Source organism: Equus asinus, chromosome 3 (genome assembly GCF_041296235.1).
Source record: "Equus asinus isolate D_3611 breed Donkey chromosome 3, EquAss-T2T_v2, whole genome shotgun sequence".
NCBI lineage: Eukaryota > Metazoa > Chordata > Mammalia > Perissodactyla > Equidae > Equus > Equus asinus.
The window spans coordinates 91,374,740-91,399,678 of record NC_091792.1 but is presented as its reverse complement, the minus strand read 5'-3'; the positions used below and the strand labels follow the sequence as shown (position 1 = coordinate 91,399,678).

The window sequence follows — 24,939 nt, the reverse complement described above, 5'->3', positions numbered from 1 at the left end:
GTGCATAAACATGGTGAGATTAAACTTAGAAGAGTAATCACTTTTCTTAGAGGAAAGGTAGGTTGTGGCTGGAACACAGGGATGACCTTTTGTGTTATACAAAGGAGGCAGTGGGGGAAAACTGTTCAAGTTTCCCACGAGATGGGTCTTTAGATCAAAGCAATTTACGATCAAAGCCCTTCAATCCTCTACTTGGTCCATCCCCTATCAATTACTCAAGAATATAGATTCTACAATTGATCCCTTTCTATGGCATCATTTCCCCCTCTCTTTTGGCTTATCTTACTAAAATACTCTGTGATATCACTGCCTTTTAAAAACTGTCTCTTGATCTTGCATTGTCTCCAGCTGCTCTCATTTTCCTTTACCCTATAGAGCAAAACCTGTTCAAAGACTTTCCATACCTACATTACCCAATTCACTTCCTCCTATTTCCTCTTGGACCCATCTAACTAGTCTTTTTCCTCCCTCTTCCCACCAAAATAGCTCCCATCAAGGTAGATATGGGTTTGCTAGATATAGGTGAAATAATCATTCACTCACTATTCCAATTTCTTTCTTCTGATTTTCTCTTGACTCAGATGTAACAAGGCTCTTGCCCCTATGTGGTACTGAAACTTGCTAGCTGCTCCTTCTTAATCTCTTTTGCTTGTACCTTCTCATCTGCCTACCTTCTAAAGGTTTGTATATCCCAGGGCACAGTCCTTGGACCCTTTCGTTTTGTACATTCCCTAGGAGTCAGCTCAGCCTGTCTCAAGGCTTTAAATACCAAGTGTGTGCCAAAGACTTCCAAACTTACTCCATCTCTCCCCTGAACTCCAGAATCATAGGTCTAACTGCCTACTTGACTTCTTTACTAATAAACACATCTCAAGTTCAACATATCCAAATGGAACTTTTGATTTTTCACTCCAAACTTACTCCACCAACAGTCTTCTCCATCTTGGTAAATGGCAACTCCATCCTTCTAGCTACTCCGAAAGTCTTGGAGTCATCCTGCCTTTTTCTTCACATCCAACATCCAATCCATTAAACAATCCTCTTGGTTCCACTTCAAAATACATCCACAGTCTGCCCACTTCTTACCATCTCCACTAAACTGGCCTAAATTGATATCATCTCTTGCTTAGATTAGGTCAATTATTTTGCTTTAGTTCTCATCTGTCCCTTACTACCCGTGGGCTATTTTTAACCCGAGTGATCCTTTCAAAAGGTACATCAGAAAATGACTTTCTTCCTTTTAATCCTCTAATAGCTCTTCATCTCACTCGAGGTAAATGCCGGAGGCCTAAAAATGGCTACAAAGTCTTAAGTGATCAGGACTCTTGCTACGTCTCTGACCTCATCTCCTACAATGCTCCTCCCTCAACTCTGTTCCAACAACAGCAGCCTCTTGCTTACCCTCAGCAGGCTAAGCCTGCTGTCCCATCTGCCTAGATAGTCTCTCCCCACATACCCTGATGGCTCACTCCCTCACCTCCTGTAGGTCTCTGCACAAATATGATTCTCAGTGAGACCTGACCTGAGCGTCCTCTGTACAACATCAATCCTTAACCTCCCACCACTTCCTGTCTTTTTACCCTGCTTCAGTTCTCTCCACAGCATGTATCACCATCTGACTGCATATTTACTTGATTTTTATCTGTCTCATCCCACGAGAATGTAAACTTGAGGATGGCAGAAAGCGTCTGTTTGTGTGTGTGTGTAAGGAAGACTGCCCCTGAGCTAACATCTGTTGCCAATCTTCCTCATTTTGCTTGAGGAAGACTGTCACTTAGCTAACATCTGTGCCAATCTTCCTCTATTTTATGTGGGATGTCGCCACAGTGTGGCTTGACGAGTGGTGCTAGGTCCACACCTGGGATCCAAACCTGCGAACCCCAGGCCGCTGAAGTGGAGCGTGAGAACTTAACCACTACACCATGGGCCCAGCCTGGAAAGTGTGTCTGTTTTGATCACCAAAGTGCTAATGGAAAAGAGATATGAGACAAAAATCTGGGTAACATGTACACCAAAGCATGCTTTGTGGAAGATTAGCCAGTGAAGGATACAGCAAAAAAGAATATAATCATTGTGTTAAGAGGACAAGGAGAGGTCAACCTCATCGAGGCCCAGGGAGGAACAGTTCTGAGAAAAAGGGACAAAGTATCAAGCACCACAAGGACTCAGGGATGTCAAGGACCAAGCTGACGTCATAGCACAGGGGTCTTAGAAGGCCAGTTCCTACCACGTGTCCAACCAGTGACATGGAGAAAGCAGTTTCTGCAAAGAAGTGGGGGTAGAATCTGGACTACAGGGGTTGATGAGCAAATGTGAAAAGAATTGGAACTAACAAGTGCAGACTGTTCAAAATGTCTGATGGCAAAATGAAGGAAAGAGATTGGACATCAGAGCAGAGAGACAGAAAGGAACTGAAATATGCATTGTTTTCAGATGTTCCTGTTCTTTAGCACATTTTGTTGCATTTAAATCTCACAAAAAACACGATGAGATATTAATCTCCCCATTTTAAAGAGGAAATAACTAAAGCTAAATCACATGGCCACCTGCCACAACTATTAAGTGATAAAGTTGAAACTGAAATTCAGTTCTGATCACAAGACCTATGTTCTTTCCTTGAACCTTGCCTGTGATTTCAGAGGGTGTACACAGCATTAAGTAGATGTTGTTTGCAAATAAGAGAGCTCCTGGGCTATGTTTTTGTTTTTTATATATTAAATGTAATGCTTATTAGAGAATTAATGTAATCACACAGAGAATATTTGGAAAACAGGATGGAATAACAATTGCCTCTAATATTACCACCACCACCTAATACAAGCATACAATCACTTTTAGGTATATTTCCTTTCCACCATTTTTTCCTAGGAATGAATATTTATATACATATATACATATATATATATATAAATGTACACACATATCCATATACGCAAATGCACGCACAGTAGATATTGCTTCATAACCTACTTTTAATATCGAGGAAGAACATAGTGGAATCCCAGCTCTACCACCTTTGTGTAACCGTGGACAAATTGTTTAATTTCCTGGGTCTCATTTTCCTCATGTTTAATATGAGGATGATGATGATAATAATAATACCTACCTTAAGGATTATTGGAGAGATTAAAATTGATAATATATGCAAAGCATTTAAAATACGACTTGTCAAAGATTTTCCATTTTATTACATAGTCCAGAACCACAATTTTCAATCATTAAATAATATTTTATTGAATTGACAGACAAATGTCACTTATCTGGTCACCTACTTTTGAACATTTAAATTGCTTCTGATTCTTCATGATTACAGACATCCTTGTGGTGAGCAAATGAATACTTACAGTCTTTCCATATTAAAAGTATGTCAGTAGAACAGACTGGCAAAAGTAGGATTATTCGATAAAATGCATGACTGAGTTAAGGTTTTTGATTTAAACTGTGAAATTGTGGCCGAGAGAGAACATTTTTAGAGATAGAGACCTTCTAGGCCAACAAAAATGAGCCAAGGGAGAAGAAGCAAAGAAAAGTAAGTGTGTGTGTGTGTGTGTGTGTGTACACATACACGGGATGGGGTGGGGAGAAGAATGTAGAAAACACAATTTCCAAAGACACTTCTTAACCTTAGAGGTTAACCTTAGAATTTAGAAAAACTACTTTATCATTTGAGTCGGTGAGAAAATAAAATGGGTGGAGATCTAGAGAAACTTTGAAGCAGGAGTTAGGGAAGCTGCTGAAACACAAGCTGGCTGCCTTTACTCTTCAAAGTAAATCAGGGGACAAGCTCTCCTCCTGAGATTGAGGTGTGAGCTAGCAGTTTACTTAGAGACAAGGCAGAATACTCTAACGTCACTTACTGCCACTAATTTCTGAGTTCTGAATTATGTGTAGACTTGGTCTCTGCTCATCATAACCTTGAGAGGTGAAAGGCCAAAGGGGAAAGTGCCCAGACAGTTCCCACTTTAGAGATTCCAAATCTACAAGATGATCTTTTTCAGGTTGACAATCTTATCCTTTGTGGCTGTGCTGTGGGCTGGTGAGATCACTGGGAAATTATTACTGTCTTCAGTTGCTCTCCTCTCATTTTCTCTGGAAAATGGCTTCTGTTTCCATCTCTCCACCCAAACTGCTCTTAAGTGACCTCCAGCTTGCTAATTCTAATGGTCAAACTCTCAGTGTTCCACTTGACCAATCATCGGACTCCCTCTCCAACTCGAGATACTGGGTTCACTTGGCTTCCAAGCCTCCAAACTCACCTCGCTTGTCTTCTCCTTTGCTTCTTCTGTACTTTGCTGGTTGCTCCTTCTTGAGTCTCTTCTACTTGTACCTTATTTCCCCCATCCTCTGAATGTTGCTGTGCTTCAGGGGTCACAGTCCCTGGGACCACTTCTCTTTTCTCTCCACAGGCGCTCCCTCGGTTATTTCACCCAGTGTACTGGCTTTAAATATCCTCTATCTGCTGATGACTCCCACATCGCATCTCCTGCGAGATCTCCTCCCTAAGCTATCAGCCCAGAAATCCAGTTGCCTCCTTGATATCTCCTCTTAGACATCTGATGGGCAGCTCGATCTTAACATGTCCCAAACTCAACTCATGATATTATCCCCAAACGTTTGTCTTCTCCATCCTACTAAATTGGCAACACAAATCTTCTAGTTGCTCAGGCCAAAAAACTTGGAGTCATCTTTGACTCCTCTATAACTTTCATACCCCACAGGTAATGTCAGGAAATCCTGTCAATTCTACCTTCAGATATATCCAGAACCCATCCACCGCTTCATGACTACGGCAATGCACTACTCCAGGAGAAATCACTCATGTTTTAGCCGATGTGCACAGTGCTCCCTAGAGCAGCGCACTGCACAGCCTGCAAGGCACTGTGTGCTGGCTCTGGTATCACCTTAGTTCAAACCATCATCATCTCAAACCTGTATCATTGCAATAGCTTCCTAACTGGTTTTCCTGCTTCTGCCCTCGCCTGCTTGCTGTCTATTCTCAACATAGTAGCAAATTTCAGTAAGTCAGATCACCATTCTACCTAGAACCCTCAAATGGATTCTAATCTCACCCAGAGCAAAGGCAGAGTCCTGACAATGATCTGTGAGGCCCATTTAATCGGCTCTCTCTCTCCCATTACCTCCTTCACTTTACTCACTCTCTTCCAACCACAATGGTGTTTTTGTGGTTTCTTGAACATTCAGACAAATGACTGTCTCAGGGCCTTTGCACCTGCTATTATAGTGTGGCTTGCTTCCTTACTTCTTCTAGATCTTTATAATTAATGTAAAATTCTTGGGAGTCTTTCTCTGACCATTCTATTTAAAATTGCAACCCTTTGCCCCTAATACTTCCTTGTCCCCATTTCCTGTTTTATTTTTCTTCCCAGTAGTTACTGATATCTAATATTTTATGCTTTACTTATTTATCTTGATTATTGTCTGTTTCCCCTACTAGAATGTAAGTTCCACGAGGGCAGCAATTTTTCCCTGTTCTTTCCACTGCTTTATCCTGAGGACCTGAAATACTTCCTGGTACATAGAAGGCATTTAATTATGTATAATTCTTTTTTTTTTTTCAGCTATAGAAACAAAAGTTTAGTCAGGGTGTAAAGAACTGAGAATGGATAGGGAAGGTTTTGGAGGACAATTGGGGAAAGTAAAATCAGGTTAAAAATAAGTGAGAAATTAAGATGCACAACTTAACCTTCAGAGGCAGTCTAAATACTGGTCATTGTTATGTTCCCTGGCTCTTTGCTTTGTGGTTACCTGTGAAGATTAGATTCAAACATTCATGGAATATGCGAGTTAGAAAAGATCTTCAAGAACACCCTCACTTCTCAGAGGAGGAGTTCCTCTTTTCTCTAAGTGCTGTTGGTAGGGTTTTAAATTATTCATTGCAACAAAGACATGGTCCACTTGGCTCCCTTATGTTAACATATGACATGACAAACCGGGAATGCGGAAACTGGCAGCTATAGTGGGGGCAAATCCTTTCACACAACAAAGACCAAAATGGAATTAGCCTCTCTCATCCAAATGTTTCTAAACAAAGACTATGCCCATGGTTGTATCACAAACACTTATTCTAAGGAATAAATGTACTTTTCCACTTTTATTAGCTGTTATCACCTAGCTGAGTTAAGGCGCTATTCTTGGCGAAAAAAAATCATTGATGAGTTAAGTTCATGTAAAAAGGGATTCAGATAGAGAAGTACATTCTTTTCAAAGAAGCCAAGTGTCAGACTTTTAGTCATTGCAATTCTCTTTGGCAGATAAGCAAATCATGGGCCAAATAAAGAGCTAATGATGTTAGTATCATTTATTTGACTTAAAAATTTACTTTCCCCCAAAATAAGAATTAAGTTAATGTTAAAAAACATTTAATGTAATGGTTCCAAAGCTTACATTCTTTATTTGGAGAACTGTGTCAGACACGGGTTTGAGGTGGACAATTGCTTCTGTCCATTCTAGCTGTTCAGTTTATTTCTAGAAACAGAATATCGAGACATGTGTGTGTGTGGGGGGGTAGTCAAAGAAGCATGTTTCCCTCCAGATCTGTATTTACATTTATTTTATTTAGGGCAAAATTAGGAACCTTCTCTGAGCACAGGCAGAAACTGACATTAGGAAAATAGGTGGCCCATAGGATTTGCTAAGTGTATGAAAAACCCAGCATGGAGCTAAAAACTGGTCAGAGATAAAGTAGATCAGAAGATTTACACACTGAACAGTAAGAATGCATATTATCTGTTTTTATTAGGGACTCCAGTTCATGTTATAGCATAAAATTTATCTTCAGTTTTTTGTTGTTAAATTTTTTAAAACTAAAGAGAATTAGAAGACAGACTTTGGCTCTCACTTCTCGGAGAAACTGAAGAACATATCAAAAAAAGATGAGGTATATTAATAGTTATATCAAATAAATATTTAGTTATTGACTGCAACCACTAGTTACAACTTCTACATCAAATTAACAATCCGGGGTTCAGGCGTGAGGTAACTGTATGGGAGACTAATTTTTTCTGTGTTTCTGATTAATTTGGAAGAAAATACTTTACAGAATATAGATTTGATACTAAATTTCTGAACGTCAAGAGATTTTGAACATGAAGATGGATGATCATCTTTCCCTTTGTGTTTTTCTTTCACCTCAGTTTAAGTTCTTTCATTAAATTTTTTTCCTACATATTCACATAAACTATAGGGAAAAATGCTGTGTTGACAATTTTCTTCCAAAAATAAAATTTACAAATGCTCAAAAGAATGAGAAAGCTTTGGGCTGGCTCCGTGGCCGAGTGGTTAAGTTTGAGCTCTCCGGTCGGTGGCTCAGGGTTCTGCTCGTTCGGATCCTGGGTGTGGACATGACACTGCTCGTTCATCAGGCCATGCTGAGGCAGCATCCCACATGCCACAACTAGAAGGACCCACAACTAAAAAATACACAACTATGTACTGGGGGGATTTGGGGAGAAAAAGCAGAAAAAAAAAAAAAGACAAAAATCAGACCAATTTGAATAACATGGAAATCAAAGTGCGTGATGTCTCTGGTTCCTTTGGCAGAATGTAATCTTTTCTATATTTATTAAAAAGAAGTACAAGTGTGTATGCTCAGCAGTTCTAAGATCTCCTTCAGAACTCATATTCTATAATTCCGTGAAACTCAAGATTTAAGTTATTTTGTACAAAGCAAGGAAAAGAGATGTGATATTTCCTAACCAGCTACAAGTAAAACTTTCATAAGATTATTCACTTACCACAAGACTATCTTGATTCTCATTGTGCTCAGAAAGTTTAGAACTGGATTTCTGACGTTTGGGTTTGCCCCTTTCTCCAATATAACCAGAAGCACTCTCATGTAATTTTTCCACTTCTGGAGCATTCAAAATACAATCGTCAAGGTTGGTGAACCCAGAAGGAATATTTTCTTTGTTGATAAGTCCCCTTGAATTGGAAAAAAAAAAATAGCTTAATTTTAAAAGGTAAAAGGGACATTTTAATGACACCAACAGTGTGTTACCTAGGAAGTCAGAAGAGTGCCTAGAAATTCCAGTTTGCATCTTTGATCAAAATCTGAGCAGACTGCCGCTCCTGAGAGCACTTGGCGCCGAAGAAATCACATTACAAGAGAAATTATTCCTGGAGGCAAATTGGCAAGGGCTGTTTTTCTACCAATGAAAAGCTTTTGTGATTGTACCAAAAGTAATTTGCATTCTAACAGGTAGAATATTGCAAGCTCACAAAGAAATTTCCCACTATTCACAGATTTTATATATATATAAATTTATATATAAAAATATATATAATAAAATATAATAATTATATATACATAATATACGCACACGTGCACACACATGTACATACATACACACATAAATCTTATAAATTAATACAGTGTTTGGAGAAAAATCTGAAAAGGAAACATGCTTTTTTTTCCAGAATGGGACCTACTGATTTTCCCAAATGATAAAGACATTTCAACACAGTAGAAATGCATTAATACCTAAATGTGACTGCATTAGATAATCTTGGTGGAAATAGTATAGTAAAAACTATGGCAAAGCACTTTAACTGAAATATGGATTTGTTACTTCCCGGTACAGACAGAGTTCCAGCATGTAAGCTAATAACTGGAGGTCCTTCATTACTTAGTCTTAGAAGTAGATATGAATGTCACAATTACAGAATTTAATTCATTTAACATTCTTGAAAGAGTTTTCTTTAAGTATTTTAAATATTCCCTTTTAAGAGGTTTTCACAAAATTGAATTACTTAGCAAAAATGTCTGTTTTTTTACTACATCAAGGAACAAATTAAGCCGTGAGTGTGGCACCAAGGCTTGGTAAGGTACAAATGAGTGAGGTTTTACTCTTCCTCATGGTGTGAGCCTAAAGGTACCTCCCTAAACACCTAAAGCTCTATCTTGAAATAAATGAGCTCGAAAGAGTAAAAATAGATGACCATATTTTACTGTCAGTTCAACCACATCCAAAAATGAGAGAGAGTGTTAAATATTTATTCTGCAATCTAAATTCATATCCTGTGTTAGATGGGCTATAATGGAGGCAAAATTTTGAATTAAATATTATCATAATATTTTCGAAGTTATACTCTCCTTGGTGATTTTTAATATTCCATATTTAATTTAGTTTTATCTTATACAACTTTTAACGTAAACATCTATAGATTTAGTAAAATTATATAAAAAATTATGCATCATTCATAAGAAATATCCTAAGGATAAAATACCCGAAGGGTTACGGAAAAGCTGATGGGGACTAACACGTGGCAACTATACTCACGACACACTCAGTCTCTCTCCTCTGTGCGTGCAGAGCAGAGCCTTCTGTGGATGGCTGGATGAGTTTGGTCTCAAATTCAAAATTATTTGTTTTACTATTTAAGTTCTGTCTTCTTATCACTTTTCATATTTTTCCTAACTCCTGAGGTAGACATCCAATTATCATTTTTCAATGGAGTGGTTTTTTCTTTGGAGGCTTTTAGGGACTAAACTGTCTCCCCCCCCAGTTCGTATGTTGAAGCCCCAACCCCCAGTGTGACTGCTCTGGAAGACAGGGCTTCAGGAGGTAATTAAGGTGACATGAGTCACAACCTGAGAAGGTGGGGACTTAATCCAATAGTACTGGTGTCCTTACAAGAGGAGGAAGAGGCGCCAGGAGAGCATGCACACAGAGCAGGGCCGCGTGAGGACATGCGAGAAGGCATCGCCTGCAAGCCCAAGAGAGGTCTCATCAAAACCAGCCCCGTGAGCGCCTGCATCGAGGACGTCCAGGCTCTCAGAACTCTGAGAAAATACAGTTCTGTTGTTTCAGCCACCCAGCCTGTGGTACCTTGTTATGGCCGCCCAAACAGACTAATACAAGAGCTAAAAATTATTTTTAGAAATTAAAAGACAAAGCTTATTTTATAATCTTTTTGAATAGTGAATGAATGACTGGAATAAATCCTGTCTAAATAAATATATGACAATCTGACTCTGCAGTTGTGCTCATGTGGAAATCCTGTTCTTCTCAAAGGAAAGCCTGCTTTTGGGTAAGTCAAGGCCGCTCTGCCATGGTCCCCACGTGACTTGAGCAGCACTGGACACGGTCCTGCCTGTGACATCCCGACAGGTTGGCTCATATGGGACGTCACTGACATCTGACCTGAACTTAGATCTCTGTGGCCTCTCACTTTCACTTTCTAGATCTTATTTTTCGGTTTCTTTTTAGTTTCCTCCTCACCCCCACACACATACTTAATGTTCTAGCAATACTGAACCATTTATTATTCCCCTAATATAGCATGCTTTTCTTTTTTTTATTCCTTACACTTTTACATTTTTATTGTAACAAATAATACCATAAGCCTGATGATGTTTCCTTAGGAATTCAGACAAATAAGAAATTTTGTTCACTAAAATGAAGTATTTATAGCCTTAGTCTATCTTCTGTATTGCTTATTTAAAAAATCTGCCATGATGATTTTTCTATAGACTTTATTGATTCTTTAACCTAACCTTGAAATCCGGTCACCATGATCTTCAAGAATATATTTTTTTAAATAGTTGCAGCTCTAAGATATCTGCCTGTTAGTGCACCTCCTGGGGACACACTGGTGAGGACCTTCTTGAGGGCAAAAGAAGTAGGTCTGGGGCCCTGAGAGATAAAGGCCTTTCCTCCAAAGACCTGGAGAGCTCAGGAAGAGGTTTTGTGTGGGCTGGGCGCTGAGGAAGAAGGGGTACCAAGACATGACAGTGACCCAGTGTGTCAGGTTAGGAGGGGCCCTCACGACAGGGAGGATGAGGCCAACAAGCAGCACACAAAGGGCACTTCTGCATGCCCAGACCATGCACCGAAGAAAAAGAACAGCAAGACTGTCAGTTACCACGGCTACACACAGTCTGCACCCCAAGATGCTCTCCCTCAGTGCACAGCTCTGGTCCGACCTCAGTGAGTGAGTCGAACCAGCGGTGAAGGGGATACCGGAGAAGACGAATTAAGGGGGAGGCTAGAGGTTCATGGGCCCTTAGGTGAGGAGTCCGTCTCTACCATTCTCCATCTCCTTTTGTTCTCCTGATGTTGACAGTAAAATATAATCAAGATAACTTATACTAGAAACTACTCTGGACCTGGGCAACTCGATACTTAAATTCTGCAAGAGAGGTTACCCTGTTTCATATTTCTCTTCCTGCCTAGCCCCTGTTCATTTGACCTTACCTCACATGCTGTTCCCTGCCATCGCGTGCACCCACCATCACCACTGCCACCGCCCATCTTTGCTATCCCTCTGTCCAAAGACAACGGAAAGCACAATGTCGTGATACACTAAGGATATCTGAAAAATGCAAAGTGTTGCTACATACTATTTGGCAAAATTGAGGCAGAAGATAAGAACAGTGTTAAATGAATAATTTATACTTGCTGTATAACATAATATAGGAGATACACAAACTAATTATACTTCTAAACACTTTCTATAAAGCTTAGTCAGTAGCTAATTTTAAATGTAAATATCTCCTGTATTAAACCTTTTCTATTTTCTAAAGGGAATATTATAATACCTGCTCCTATCCACCAGATCCAAAACAAATGTTTTTTAAAAAGCGCTGCATATGCCACTTGAAAAGTTAGTGGGTTATATTGTTGATACTGTTTCATTTCTAAAATTACATTTGTTAATACAGCCCTTAAACATCTCAATGATAGGCAACATGGAATTTATTTAGAATATTTATCTTTTGTGTCTTTAAGAAAAAAACTTTTTTGGTAAATTTTGTTTTTTTGTAAAGATTTTGATGTAGATTATGAGTCCAGGTGAAAGAGAATGAGCGGGACTAGGGTCTGGTTTAGTCTTGGACATTTAATCAAGAGTTCAAAATAATAACCTTAGAGACTAAATGCTAAGTAGATACAAATAAACTTAAAATTTTTGGGAAACATATATGAATATAGTCTATTATACATAAATTTATTTTCCTTGACAATTTGATCATGATTATTCAATAATATGAATGGGATTGTTCACCTGTATTTTATCAAATCTTTGAATGGAGAATAAAGTTCCTTGTAATACTATTCTCGAAATTCATGCTGTGGGAATGCCTTAAAACATGTCATCTAGTAACAAAGAACTCAAGTATTTCCTCTCCTGATTAGACTTCAGCTCAACCCTTCTTACACTGATCATAATCATCTGCCAGACTATTATAGTGATAGTCTAGTATTTAATCAGATCAATACAGTAGGGAAATCCACTGGTTCATCAGCTAGTGTAACAGCCAACTGAACGCTGTCTAAGCAAAAACCAAAAAACCCACCGCTGGATAGGCATATGGCAATTTTCTCCTCCAATGGTTCAGCATCCCTCTAAATAAGATATTCATGAGGAAGCTATGAAATGTACTACATCAGAGGTGGCTTCTTACAACATACCAAACATCTAGACAAAATCGAAGTGTTTATTCAATCACATACGAATTTCCAAATGTTAGCTCAGTTTAGAATGGTCAGAATGAAACTTTTCGAGTTTTAAGCTAATTAGTGAAATGGGAGTGACCATAACATACTGACTAATTCAGGTGTATATTTTTAAAAGAAGAAGAGAAAATACAAACAAGAAGTATCAATGCCAACTCACAGGTCTCTGCCGCACCGAACTTCATCCTGCTCCTTGGACGGGCACCGGCGCTGCCTGGTGGACGTGGTGGAAGATGCTGATGAGCTCCCAGATTCCGAGTCCTCTGAACTTTGGCCTCCGGAGCTATTAACATCAAAAAGATGCTGTTCTACAGCTGACCGAATGGTTCTTTCTAAGAGTCTGGTAAAAAAGAATAGAGTCAATCAAGCAATCAAATTGATCAATGATTGCCTTTAAAAATATGTGCCTGTCATTTTGGAAATATCAGTATTTCCAATGGGAGATCTACTATAGCTTCATGAGCAGACGGTAGATGAGGCATTAATCTCAGAATATTTGCATTGTGCCTTAAAAAGGAAACTAAACTGAACAAATTCTACCAGTTTGATAACCATGTTTCTCATCTTTGTGAGTCTAGGATTACTGAAACGCTCACAGCAAGTTTAACAACAACTACAGGAGGAATTCAGGAAATAAAGGTCATTTAATGTAAGGCAGAATGAGGAAAGATTTTTTTTCCCCCATGGAATAATAATGGATCTATTCTTGCAAAGGTGAGTTTCCTCCAGGTTTCATACCAGTTCTGCAGAGGAGGACGGTAGGATTTACAAAGCAAACTGGCATGAATAATCTTATGATGCCTATTACTTATTTAGAATCCTTTTAAGATAAAACTATATAGGGAATAATGCTATTAAAAAAGAACAATTACTACTCAGAACAGAACAGAAAAATCTTTCCGAATCTCTATTCAATTAAACTGTGATGTATATAATTGAAGCTGTATTCATGTAAACACCCCAAAATATATTACTGAAGATGGAAGGATAGATTTACTTTGTTCAACCTCAGGAACACAGGAGAACACAGGGGCTGAGAAGAGGGCATGAAGAAACAGCTGAGGTGTCATTTTTTTTTTCCTAAAAATGCATGCTGATTTTATTTTCTCAATGGTTGGGAGAACAAGTCCTTATTCATCTGAAATAAATGAGCTGAGGGTTAAAAGTGATGACCGAAAATCTGCTTTTATAATAAAAAGGAGATTGTAATGGTAAAATATTATCTGACAAGTAGACTTTTTTTTTTTTACTTTTTATTAAGATTATGACAGTTTACAACATTGTGAAATTTCAGTTGGACATTATTGTTAGTCATGTTGTAGGTGCACCATTTCACCCTTTGCGCCCACCCCCCCAAACCCCTTTTCCCCTGGTAACCACTAATCAGTTCTCTTTGTCCATATGTTTAACTTCCACCTATGAGTGGAGTCATATAGAGTTCGTCTTTCTCCCTCTGGCTTATTTCACTTAACATAATACCCTCAAGGTCCATCTATGTTGTGAATGGGACTATTTTATCCTTTTTTATGGCTGAGTAGTATTGCATTGTATATATATATATACCATATCTTCTTTATCCAATCATCAGTTGATGGGCACCTAGGTTGCTTCCATGTCTTGGCTGTTGTAAATAATGCTGCAATGAACATAGAGGTGCATGGGACTTTTGGAATTGCTGATTTGAGGTGTCATTTTTAAGCTATATAATCTTTTTTTTTTTTTAAGATTTTTTTTCCCCTTTTTTTCTCCCAAAGCCCCCTGCTACATAGTTGTGTGTTTTTAGTTGTGGGTCCTTCTAGTTGTGGCATGTGGGACACCGCCTCAGCATGGCCTGATGAGCGGTGCCATGTCCACACCCAGGATTTGAACTGGCGAAACCCTGGGCCACCAAAGCAGAGCCCGTGAACTCAACCACTCGGCCACAGGCTGGCCCCTATATGATCTTTCAATGTCTAAACCTTCTTTTATCATTACACTATTTAATTCTGAAGAAGCTGGCATGGGAAATTCTAAACTTACTCTCCTCAAAGCACGTTTTCCTTCACTTGAAAAAAGAATCACATCCAAAGGCATCAAATTGTATACATTAATTATGTGATTTGTATATCAATTACACCTCAATAAAGCTGTGAAAAATTTAAAAACAGCCACATATATATTTTTTAAATTTTCAGATTGAGAAATACATTCACTTAAATAAAACGGGCTCTGAAAAATTTAAGAACTTTAGATTTTCCAAGTGTCATTTTACAATAGGGTCATAGTAATTTCATTAAAACTATCTTAAGACAATGAGCAAGTATGGTCTAACTTGGGCATTAGAACTTTCCTATTTACAACTCCACATTCCAACGACTCACGATTACCTAATAGTGGTACAGAGGAATGTCAGTAGGTTAATATACATACATACAGACCAACCCCACACCTTTTCCAAACTATGCGAGACATATAAGAAGGTTATTAGGAAACAAACAGGCAACAACACGTCAGTCTTGGTATAATTCTGGAATCTCTTTAAAATTCACAAAGCTGAGAGAAGTCAGTCCTGCTCTCTGATTGCTTCCTGACCTAACAAAGAAGAAAAAATATTCCCAATTCTTCCTATTAGATCCAAATTCCTACCAATTAGTGCTTCTTCTAATTCTTCTTTCTTCCTCCTTATCACATCTTCCTCTCCTCCACTTGATCTCTGCTGATAGAAGATGCTCCAAAAAGCCCACCCACATCCCAGCAAAGAAGGAAGAGAGGTGGGTGCAACAGAAAATCTTTGGGTGAGGAATTATTTAGCGCCTAATATATGCCAGGCACTATTCCAGGTGTTAGGAATATGAGAGACAAGGTCCCTGTGTTTATGGAGCTCACACTGCTATGAAGACACATAAACAAATTGTGGAATTTCGGACAAAATAAGAGTACAGGGTTGGAGAGGGACTGTGGGTTGTCAGGGAGCCTTCTCGGAAGAGATGACATTTGAACAAAGAGGTGAATGATAAGAAGGCGAATGGTCAGGCTGAGGAACAGCCAGTGCAGGGCTCCGAGGTAGACACAGGCTTGGCCTGTTGCAGAAACAGAAGGTCATGTCGTTGAAGCATAAGGAGCAATGCGGTCAGAGAGGTAGGCAAGGGCAGATAACTGGAGTTCAGATTTTAGTGTAAGTGCAATTGGTAGCCTTAGGAGGAAAGACAGAATTAACAGCGCACTGTGCTGCCCTGTGGAAAAAGGACTTGTTGCCGTCAGTAATTTGCCTTCTTTTCTGTGTCCCTATTAGACTGTGGAGTCCCTGAAGGCAGAGCTCAAGGCTTATTTGACATTACACACCTGACGCTATGCTTGGCATGTTGTGGGCGCTCAATAAATGCAGGCTGATTAAAACTAGTGAAGGGAGAAGTAAAGACACGGTTGATGCTTTAACCTTTAATGGCGCCCCCACTGCAAGATACCTCCCAAAGCACATAGATTGCTTTGCACATATTAATTGACTCTGACATTATTTTGACTGAAATAAACAAAAATCTCACATGTTCAAACTCTTGAGCTATCTCTAGTCACACACCCACACAGCAGCTCAGATAGGAACGCTTCTTATTCAGACCTCTCCTCTGTGCAGTTTTAAAAATCATCATTGGTTACTTATTGTATTAATCTTCCAATAATACACACCATTAGAATAGCTTTTTTCTATTTAATAAATCGGAAAAGAGGGTAAAAAAATCCAATCCAAATAACTTACTCTCCAGTCGTCGAAACATTGCTGACCTGGGATACATGGGCACTGTGGAAACAAAGCAAAAAGACAGATTAGATAGAGGATGAGAGACTGTGAACCAAACATCTAACGGAGATCTCAGGCTGAAAGTACTAGCCAGACCTTCGCATGACGTTTAACCGCCCACTGACAGATGCTGATTTTCACTTGTTTCTAGAATTAGAGATGACCCTGGGTGTTTATTCCTGAACAGTGTTTTTTCCTCCATTTTAAAGATGTCCATGACAGACGGTTTCACCGGTGACCTTTGAAAACCATCTCTACTTCTCACTCCACTGTCACAGTCTTAGTTCAGGGTCTTTTCATTTCCCCCAAATGTTAATGCAATTGCTGCTGCCTGCCTGCCTGCTGCCAATTCTACGCATACCCTGCTCTCCCGGGCCCCAGACTGTCCCAAGCTCAATGTGAAGCGCAATGGTGAAATGTCAGAGCTCTGTTGGATCAGCACCCTTCAGAACTCCGCCCCTCCTACCTGAGGTTCATATAACCACAGTGAGGGGTGGGGCTGGCAGCTATTTAGCAGTATCTCTATCACTACTTTCTCACATTCTGCCCTCTAGCGCTGAGCTGGCTTCTAAATGGAGATTTCAAAGTATCTATGCTTAAAAAAATAGATTAAAAAAAATCTGTAGTGCATGTCAAACATTAGTTTTGCCTAATAGATCTAATAATTCTCTCCTTTTTTCTTCCTTCTTTATAGAAGACACCCAAAGAAAATAAAAGCTGTTAATGAACAGTATTGACGGCTGCCTTTCAATCACTCCAAACATCCTAATTGAACTATGTAATTTTCAGCACATGAACATGTTGCTTTGGAATCATCTCTTGAGATTTTCTCCACGTACGTGTAAATCTCATCTCTTTCCATCAGAATCTAAGTGCCTCAGGGATTGTCTGACATTTCTCATCTTCTTTCATGACACTCCCTACCACTACCACCACCATCCCAGAGGTGATCAATAGACACTCACTCTTCAGCCCCAGAGAACTCCCTTTAGTTAAAGCTGGAGCTCTTTGTCATGGCCACAGACCATAGACAAATCCCAGAAAAACCACTTAAAATAACACTATTATGCACAAGGGAAACTGATGAGAAGAATCTTAATGAATGAATGAACGAATGAACAAATAAATAAATACACCCTAAAACTTATTGAGTACTTACTATGTTTCAGACAGTGTGCTAAGCATTTTTCACAAAGATTTTCCCATCTACTGTTTACAATAACCCCATGAGGTACCTACTATTGTTTTCTTTTCCCTGTTTGCAAATGAAGAGGTTAGAGGTTAAGTAACTTGCCCACAGTCATAGAGCCAAGAGGTAGATGAGTTGGGATTTGAACCAAGAAAGTTTTAGCTCAAGAGTCTAAGCTCTTAATCACTCTACTTGACTTTCCATCCATCACTCACCAGAGTCACTTTGTATATGGAAGCCTCAATTCAGGTATTTTACTTTGCTTTTAATCACAACCATTTCTCCTCCGCCTCACAATGCCTGTTATTCACTGTGGTTCCCAGGTTGCATAACCAACAATAAGTCCTTTGCTGCTGTCTGTCCTTAACTGGGACAGGCAGTCCCTGCTTTTGATGCTTTGTGGCTCACCCTCTGCAAATTCAACACTGTATAATTAACTCCTGTACTCCACTTCTCAATGCAGTTACACAACCGTGGTTTTGGGAGCAGGGACCAACGTGAATAATGGCTCGGGGGCAACTAGAAGAGGAAAAAGAATGAAGATCTGCTAGATCTTAAAGACATTCCAAAGACACATAAGGATAATTAGCCAATTAGTCCCCCATGCCATCTCAGAATGAAGAGATATATTGCCCCTCCTTCCTTCTACACACTTTTGACTTGAACTTCTTTTCACTTATTAAAGCACATACTGATATTTTCACGTTCCTTTTTGGGAGTTCGGGGGGAGGACAAAAAAAGAAAAGTGAGGAAGAAAGAGACAAGGAAATGAGAACAAACAAGACCAGGTTCTGAGATCACTAACTCTCTGAGTAAGTGCTTCTCAAACTGGAGCTCGCATCAGAATCCCCTGGGGTCTTGTTCACACAAGGTGCTGATTCAGTAGGTCTGTGTCTGGGGAAGGGGAAGCTGAGACTCTGCATTTCCAACAGATTCCTCCGTGATTCTGATGCTGTTGATTTTGGGAAGACATTGATTAGCAAGACTCTAAATCCTTGCAACTACAATTCTTAAAGACTTCAGTTACTTAGATATCACAATAGCTATTTTATACATTCAAATCTAAGTAATGAACGTATGATTTGGAAAACTTCTGCTACCCTGAGTGAATAAAAGGCAACATCAAAATTTTCCTCACCTAGCTTAAAGAAAAATGACCAGAACCATCTAAATCAGTCTTAAAGAGCCTTTCTCAAAATGCAAAAGAAATGACTAAATCAGTGATAAAACCAAGTTATTAAATCATATTAATTTTTACTAATATATTGATCTTAAGTTTACGATACATTTATATTTTTAGGTTTCTTTAATAATCCTTTGGAATTTTTGTTATACTTAACATGTCCATACTTCCACGTTTTTAAAACAGAATTTCTATAAAGTATTCTGGGAAGAGAATATTTTCCATTGGGAATCAGAAAAGAGAAGTTCTGGTGTTGGCTCTGCAGTTAGGTAGCTGAAATCAGTCAGCTTGCTGGTTAGCTTGGCTGCTTTGGGTTGGTTTCTTCACATAGAAAATGAAAGGCTTAGCTAGTGATCTCTGTGGTTTTCTTTTAGCTCTAAACATTTATAACACTCATATTCAAGTTTATTGCCCTAAAGTTTAAATCATTACAAAAGGTTATAACTGCATAGTTAGCATTATGACACAGTGTCAATCAAGCTATGGTTTATTAGATACCAAAATGGCTTTGGTCAGGTGTTCAAACACCTCCATAGTTCCTGTGGGATGTGCTGAACCATTCACCACTAACAGGATTCCTAAGAATACTTAATGTGAGAAATAGGGACTGCTTCCATAGCTATAGTTGGCTCCTGGAGGTAGTTCTAAGGCACTGACAAAAAGGCAATAAGCAAATAAGCGCAAGTGAAAGATAACAGATTTCCTTCATCTACATGTAGCTTTTTTTATCCTCTGCAGACAGCTAAGAATAATGAACTTTTTTCAGAGTCCTTTACTGATTTGCTAAGACAACTTCTTACTTATGCAATAGAAACACTTGAATATGGAAGAGCTCATTTCCTAATGTTGATGAAGCAACTCTTCAAAACTGAAAGAAAGGCTCACGTGCAGACTCCAACATTATGGTCAATTTGATTACCCAAGTCTACTGCAAGTGACGATGCGACTGAATTCTCTGTTGGTATGGTTGCTTAAAACGGATTCTAAGACTACTCAGAAATATATTCTATGACATTTAAATACATTTAGTCTCGGGGCTGGCCCCGTGGCCGAGTGGTTAAGTTTGAGCACTCTGCTTCAGCGGCCCAGGGTTTTGCCGGTTCGGATCCTGGGTGTGGAGGTGGCATCGCTCATTAAGCCATGCTGGGGCAGCGTTCCACATGCCACAACTAGAAGGACACACAACTAAATATATACAACTGTGTACCGGGGGCTTTAGGGAGAAAAAGGAAAAAAACAATCTTTAAATACATTTAGTCTTTATCTCTATTAGCAAATCCCAAACTACATTTCCATAAACTGATTATGCTCAGCAATATTAGTCTACAAAATTTGCATGTGATAAGATGCACAGAATGCCTGTTGACAAGTGAGTTTTTAATTAGATCTCTTGATTTGAAATAAAGAAATCTACATAAAAAAGAAAAAAATTTCAAATCTACTAAAGCCAGACATCTTGAAAAAGCATGTGTTCTCTTTCTCTGTACATTCCTACTTCGGTATGTTCTCTTTTCTGCAGTGTAAAAAATCCTACCTGTATAGTATTACTGTTTTAATAGAAACATTAGGTCTAACAGAATTATCTTTTCTCTCCAGAAGATATTATTTACATTTATTCAACTTTTTTAAACGAGTAAGGATTTAAAAGACAATTAAGTGATGTCTGTTTAACTAAGCCTAAGGACGAAAATCATCTAACTAATCATCAAAATAGGATGAAACTCTTAATTTATTTAACAAAATACAGTATTTTTAGTATTATCTTAAAATACCAAAAGTTGATATACAACATCAACATTATAACATAATTGTAACATTATTTCCTTGTAATTGTATAATGAATTTCTAAATTGAAAATTTTTCATGATTTTAGTTCATAGTGCTATTCATTAAAGCAAATATACTCAATCCTCAATATTTATTCACTTTAACTTTTAGCTTTGATTATATGCAGAAATTTAATGGGGCATTTACAGGTATTTAGACTTTGACAAAAATTGCATCTTGTGGTGATGTTATAGACAGTGTGGATACAAAAAGTCTCAGATTTTGGTTTTAAATTATATACTATGCATATAATAGTAGAACATAAATTGAAAACATACTGCATGGATATGACTCAGTAGGAGGAAAATATTTATCCTCATACTTTATCAAACCTCACACTTCCTATTCCTTTAAATGTGAGGACTGATCTGAAGAAAAAAATTATTCACTCCTATATACTGATATCTATTAAATATTTTCTAACAAATTAAATAGAGCCCACAAAAATCTCAAAATAGTCCCCTTTTGTACGGCTTCTTTCAGACTCTAATTATCAGAATTTTCAGTTTTACATAGTTAGCACATTTTTGCATAAAAAGAAACTCAGAATTTCTTTAGTTTTTAGACTCAGGTCTTTATAAAGCAAAATTATGAAATGGATTGTTTACTATATATACTGTGCCCTTTTACAGATGAGGAAATTGAAGTTCAGAGAGGTGTAAACTCCCTCAGGTTTACACAGCTCTGATTCTCTCTCATATCTGTCTTCAGTCAGATTGCTGGTTAAGATTAAGTAAGTAATCTGGCTTCAGAGTGTGTCCTTAATAAGGACAGAATCCTTGTTCTCAACTAATGCTGCTATTCACATAAATATTTGGCTATACATCTAGTTATTTTCTTAGAATTAGAATAGATTACTAAAAGTACTTTTCTGGATTCAAATGGAAGTTTCTTCTCAAAATTTATACATTCCAGAAAACTTTTTATTTTATCTAGATTTTCATGTTTATTAGTATAAAATTGAATAAAGGGACTGGCTGGTGGCGCAGCGGTTAAGTTCTCACGTTCCACTTCGGTGGCCCGGGTTTCACTGGATTGGATCCTGGGTGTGGATCTATGCACTGCTTGGCAAGCCATGCTGTGGTAGGCGGTCCACATATAAAGTAGAGGAGGATGGGCATGGATGTTAGCTCAGGGCCAGTCTTCCTCAGCAAAAAGGAGGAGGATTGGCAGCAGATGTTAGCTCAGGGCTAATCTTCCTCAAAAAAAAAATAATAATAATTGAATAAAGTACTCTCTTTTAAAAATTACTACATTCCTTACAGCAAACTTCAATTCTGATTATTAGGATTGTTCTGTTTTTTCTTAAGTTTACCAGAGGGTTTTCTTTTTTATAATTTTCGTTTTCACTCCCAAAGAGCCAGTTCCTAGATTCAAACATCAGTTCTGCTCTTTTTCTGTTTTCTTTTATTAATGATTAAATCCTTTTAGGTTTCCAAGAGGTTGTTTTTCTTCCTTTTTGTTATTCTTATTCTGAATATGTGGCTCATTTATTTTCAATCTTCTTAAGAATGTAAAGTTACCTCTTAAAATGAGCTTACACCTCATTCCACAAATTTTGATACATACTTTTTTCCTTTTTCTTCTCAAGAATCTACCGTTGAAGTTTTTATTTCCCCTTCGAATTTTTTCCTTCCTTTAGGAGAGTTTTCATTGGCTGACTGGAAATTTTTTTGTTATTAACTGCACTGTGATCAGAAAATGTGACTGTTAAAATTTCTACTCTTCAAGAACCTTTAGAGATAGCTGAAGAACTTTTTAGAAAGTAGCAGGAATGCTTGAGCCCTATTTGTAGGGTGCAAAGTTTAGCATGTGTAATGCTCATTTATTTTAAATCTTATTAATTCTATCAAATTCTCAGTGCTATTTTGTAAATTTTGTTACGGACATATAGTTGTATGTGTAAGTTCTATACTTCACATATGTTTGGCTGTTTATTCTTGTTAACTTAAGAGTTTAAATTTACATGATTTGATGCTGTGCTACTTTGCACATACTTATTTATAACCTTTTTGTCCTTACTATGGATTTTGTCTGATAGGGTAAGTCCAGGTTTGTCCTCTTTAACAACTTGGGCCTTGAACTTTAGTTGTTTTGGTATTGATACTGCCATCTCTGCTTTCTTTTTGTTCACATTTATCAGATATAAATTCTGTATTTTTATTATTAACCTATTAGAGTCATTTTGTTTTAGGCATGGCTCTTTTGAGCAAAATATAGTTCAAGTAGTCTTTTTCTTAAGTAATTTTAGCTTTTACCAAAGAATTTAATCCACTTACATTTATCGTCATAGCTGAAATATTTTTCTAGTTTTGTGTTTTTGCTTTACGTTTTCTAAGTTGGGAGCTTCCTTTTCCTTTGATTTCTGTCTTTGATCTTCTCTTCTGAGGGGTTTGGAATATAGGAATCCTACGTACAATTCTACTAGCAGTTGCCTCTCATATCCAGATATCTCTAATTATTAAAACTAAAGCAACCCCCCAAAAAACAACAAAAAACCCCCCCCAAACTCTTTACTCCAGCTTCTATTCTCCTAATTTCCATGCAAGACAAGAAATTTAGAATTTCATTACCTTCCTTACCCCTCCACCAACAATTATAATCAGGTTTCTACCTATTAAAAAAATTTTTTTTAAATTCACTTTTCAATTAGCAGGGCAAACATTAACTTTGATTTTTACCTATATTTCTATTAGTATGGTTTCTTCCTTAGAATAAGAATTTTCAGGTTGGCATTCCAATTTCTGACTTTTATATCTAGCATTATTTCTCTCAGAGTTTGTTCTTTATCCTTTTCCTCTTCATTTTGGAAGAGCTGCTCAAGTTTCTCTCTCAGCATGTACTTGATTTACTTTTTAATAACTTCTGCTCTTTACTGCTTCCCACATAGTTTTTAAAATCTCTGCAAATACGTTTCTAGACTTCCTTTTCTCTACTTATTTTAGCTCTTCTCCTGTGTCTCTAGCCTATTCTCCCCTTACAGGTTCCTACTCATGTTTCAAAGAGGTTGGCTATGTCCTTGAGCATTTTTTAAGAATAGCAATATTATTTCTCAAGCTTTCCTCTGAATCATATAAAAAGCAATTCCTGAAATCTGATTTTACACTGAGTCCCCAGGGCAAGTCGCCCTTTCCCTTAGTTTGTAACTTCTCTTCATAGGTCCCAAATAGTTCTTTATGTTTATTGGTTCTTAAGGGGAATCAATCAATCCAGGCAGAGCTGTTACCAACAACCCGAGTGGGCAGGCTGTTCTTAGTTTATTTCATTGTCCCTTGGCTGTGGGCAGATGCCCCCTCTTGGATTTAGACTTTAAGAGCCAGTATATGGGTCTGCCCTAGAACAATTTACAATGCATACTTGGGTGGGCTTGCTATTTGGTCCAATGTTATGACCAAGCTGGAGAATCAGAAACAAATTTGTAGTTGGTCTTTAGTGTACTCTTGAAAGCATGCATTACATCCAACAATCTTCCTGCCTGTATCCTTTTTTCAAATGCTTTTGTAGGGGATTGAGCATCCCAGGGAGATCCCTTCCCCTTTTCACTGTTTTGTATACTGAATGTTCGAGTCTCTGAATGGATATTGAAATAAGCAAGCTGATAGGGGCATCTCTGGATGGCTGAGAAAATAAGTTTCTCTTCAGTTGGGGAAATGTCACTTGCTTCTTTGGTCAGTGCCGTAGACAGTGGAAGGAGTCCACGTCAGTTTTCCTCCCTTCCTTCTCTCTTTATGGCAATCTGTATTATTTAGATGGTGGAACATGAAGTCTTCAGGCAAAAATATGTTTCTCAGTCCATCCCATTGATGATGTGACATCTGACATATGGTTTTATTATTATTATAACCTGTTTCTAGCTTTGGTCATTGGTATCATCATTAGAATTTAAATGGGAAGCTGGGAGTAGTTATATCAGGCAAAGCTGGTCTGCTACTTATTTAAACTAGGAGTTTACATTTTATTAAAATCTGAAATTCTTAAGAACAGAAGTCTATAGGGAGGCAGGGAGACTGAAGAATAAAGCAGCAGGAGATCTAGAAAGAATAGCTACAAAGGCATCATTTTCTACAAGTAAATGTTTCTTTTGCTTTATCATGCTGAGGGAAGACATGATGAGAAGCATAAAAAAATTTATGTAATTTATCAGTATAGCCTAACCATATGCTTAATATTTTAATTAATATTGATAGAATTAAACCCAGAATCTATATTTATCTTTTACTAAGCAAAACATGACTAGTGAAGCTCAGATGTCAAGAACCCAATACTGAATCCATAAAGAAGTGTATGATAAACAGTAGTAAAGTTTCTAACCATTCTTCACTATAAAATAATTACACTGTTGGTCTGGTTTAGTGCTTTTCAGCTAGGGGTGTGAATCAAAATTTCTCATGATACTTTTTTCCCTCACATTTTTTTTACTGTGGTAGAATACACATAATATAAAATTTACCATCTCAACCATTTTTAAGTATACAGTTCAGTGGCATTA

At 37.9% G+C, this 24,939-nt stretch overlaps 1 protein-coding gene across 15 annotated transcripts in view; it reads right to left on the bottom strand.

Moving 5' to 3' along the window:
* FAM13A (family with sequence similarity 13 member A) overlaps nt 1-24,939 on the bottom strand; it is a 313,429-nt gene that overhangs the window by 46,190 nt on the left and 242,300 nt on the right. For 10 of the 15 annotated variants that reach the window (XM_070505393.1, XM_014842471.3, XM_070505394.1 and 7 more), the window contains 3 exons: nt 16,210-16,251; nt 12,637-12,816; nt 7,755-7,941 (listed from right to left, as the gene is read on the bottom strand). In XM_070505393.1, the coding sequence (XP_070361494.1) occupies nt 7,755-7,941; nt 12,637-12,816; nt 16,210-16,251 (409 nt within the window). Of the gene's footprint in view, nt 1-7,754; nt 7,942-12,636; nt 12,817-16,209; nt 16,252-16,347; nt 16,665-24,939 lie in introns of those variants that run through there. The other 5 variants (XM_070505399.1, XM_070505400.1, XM_070505395.1 and 2 more) reach the window with 2 other exon arrangements.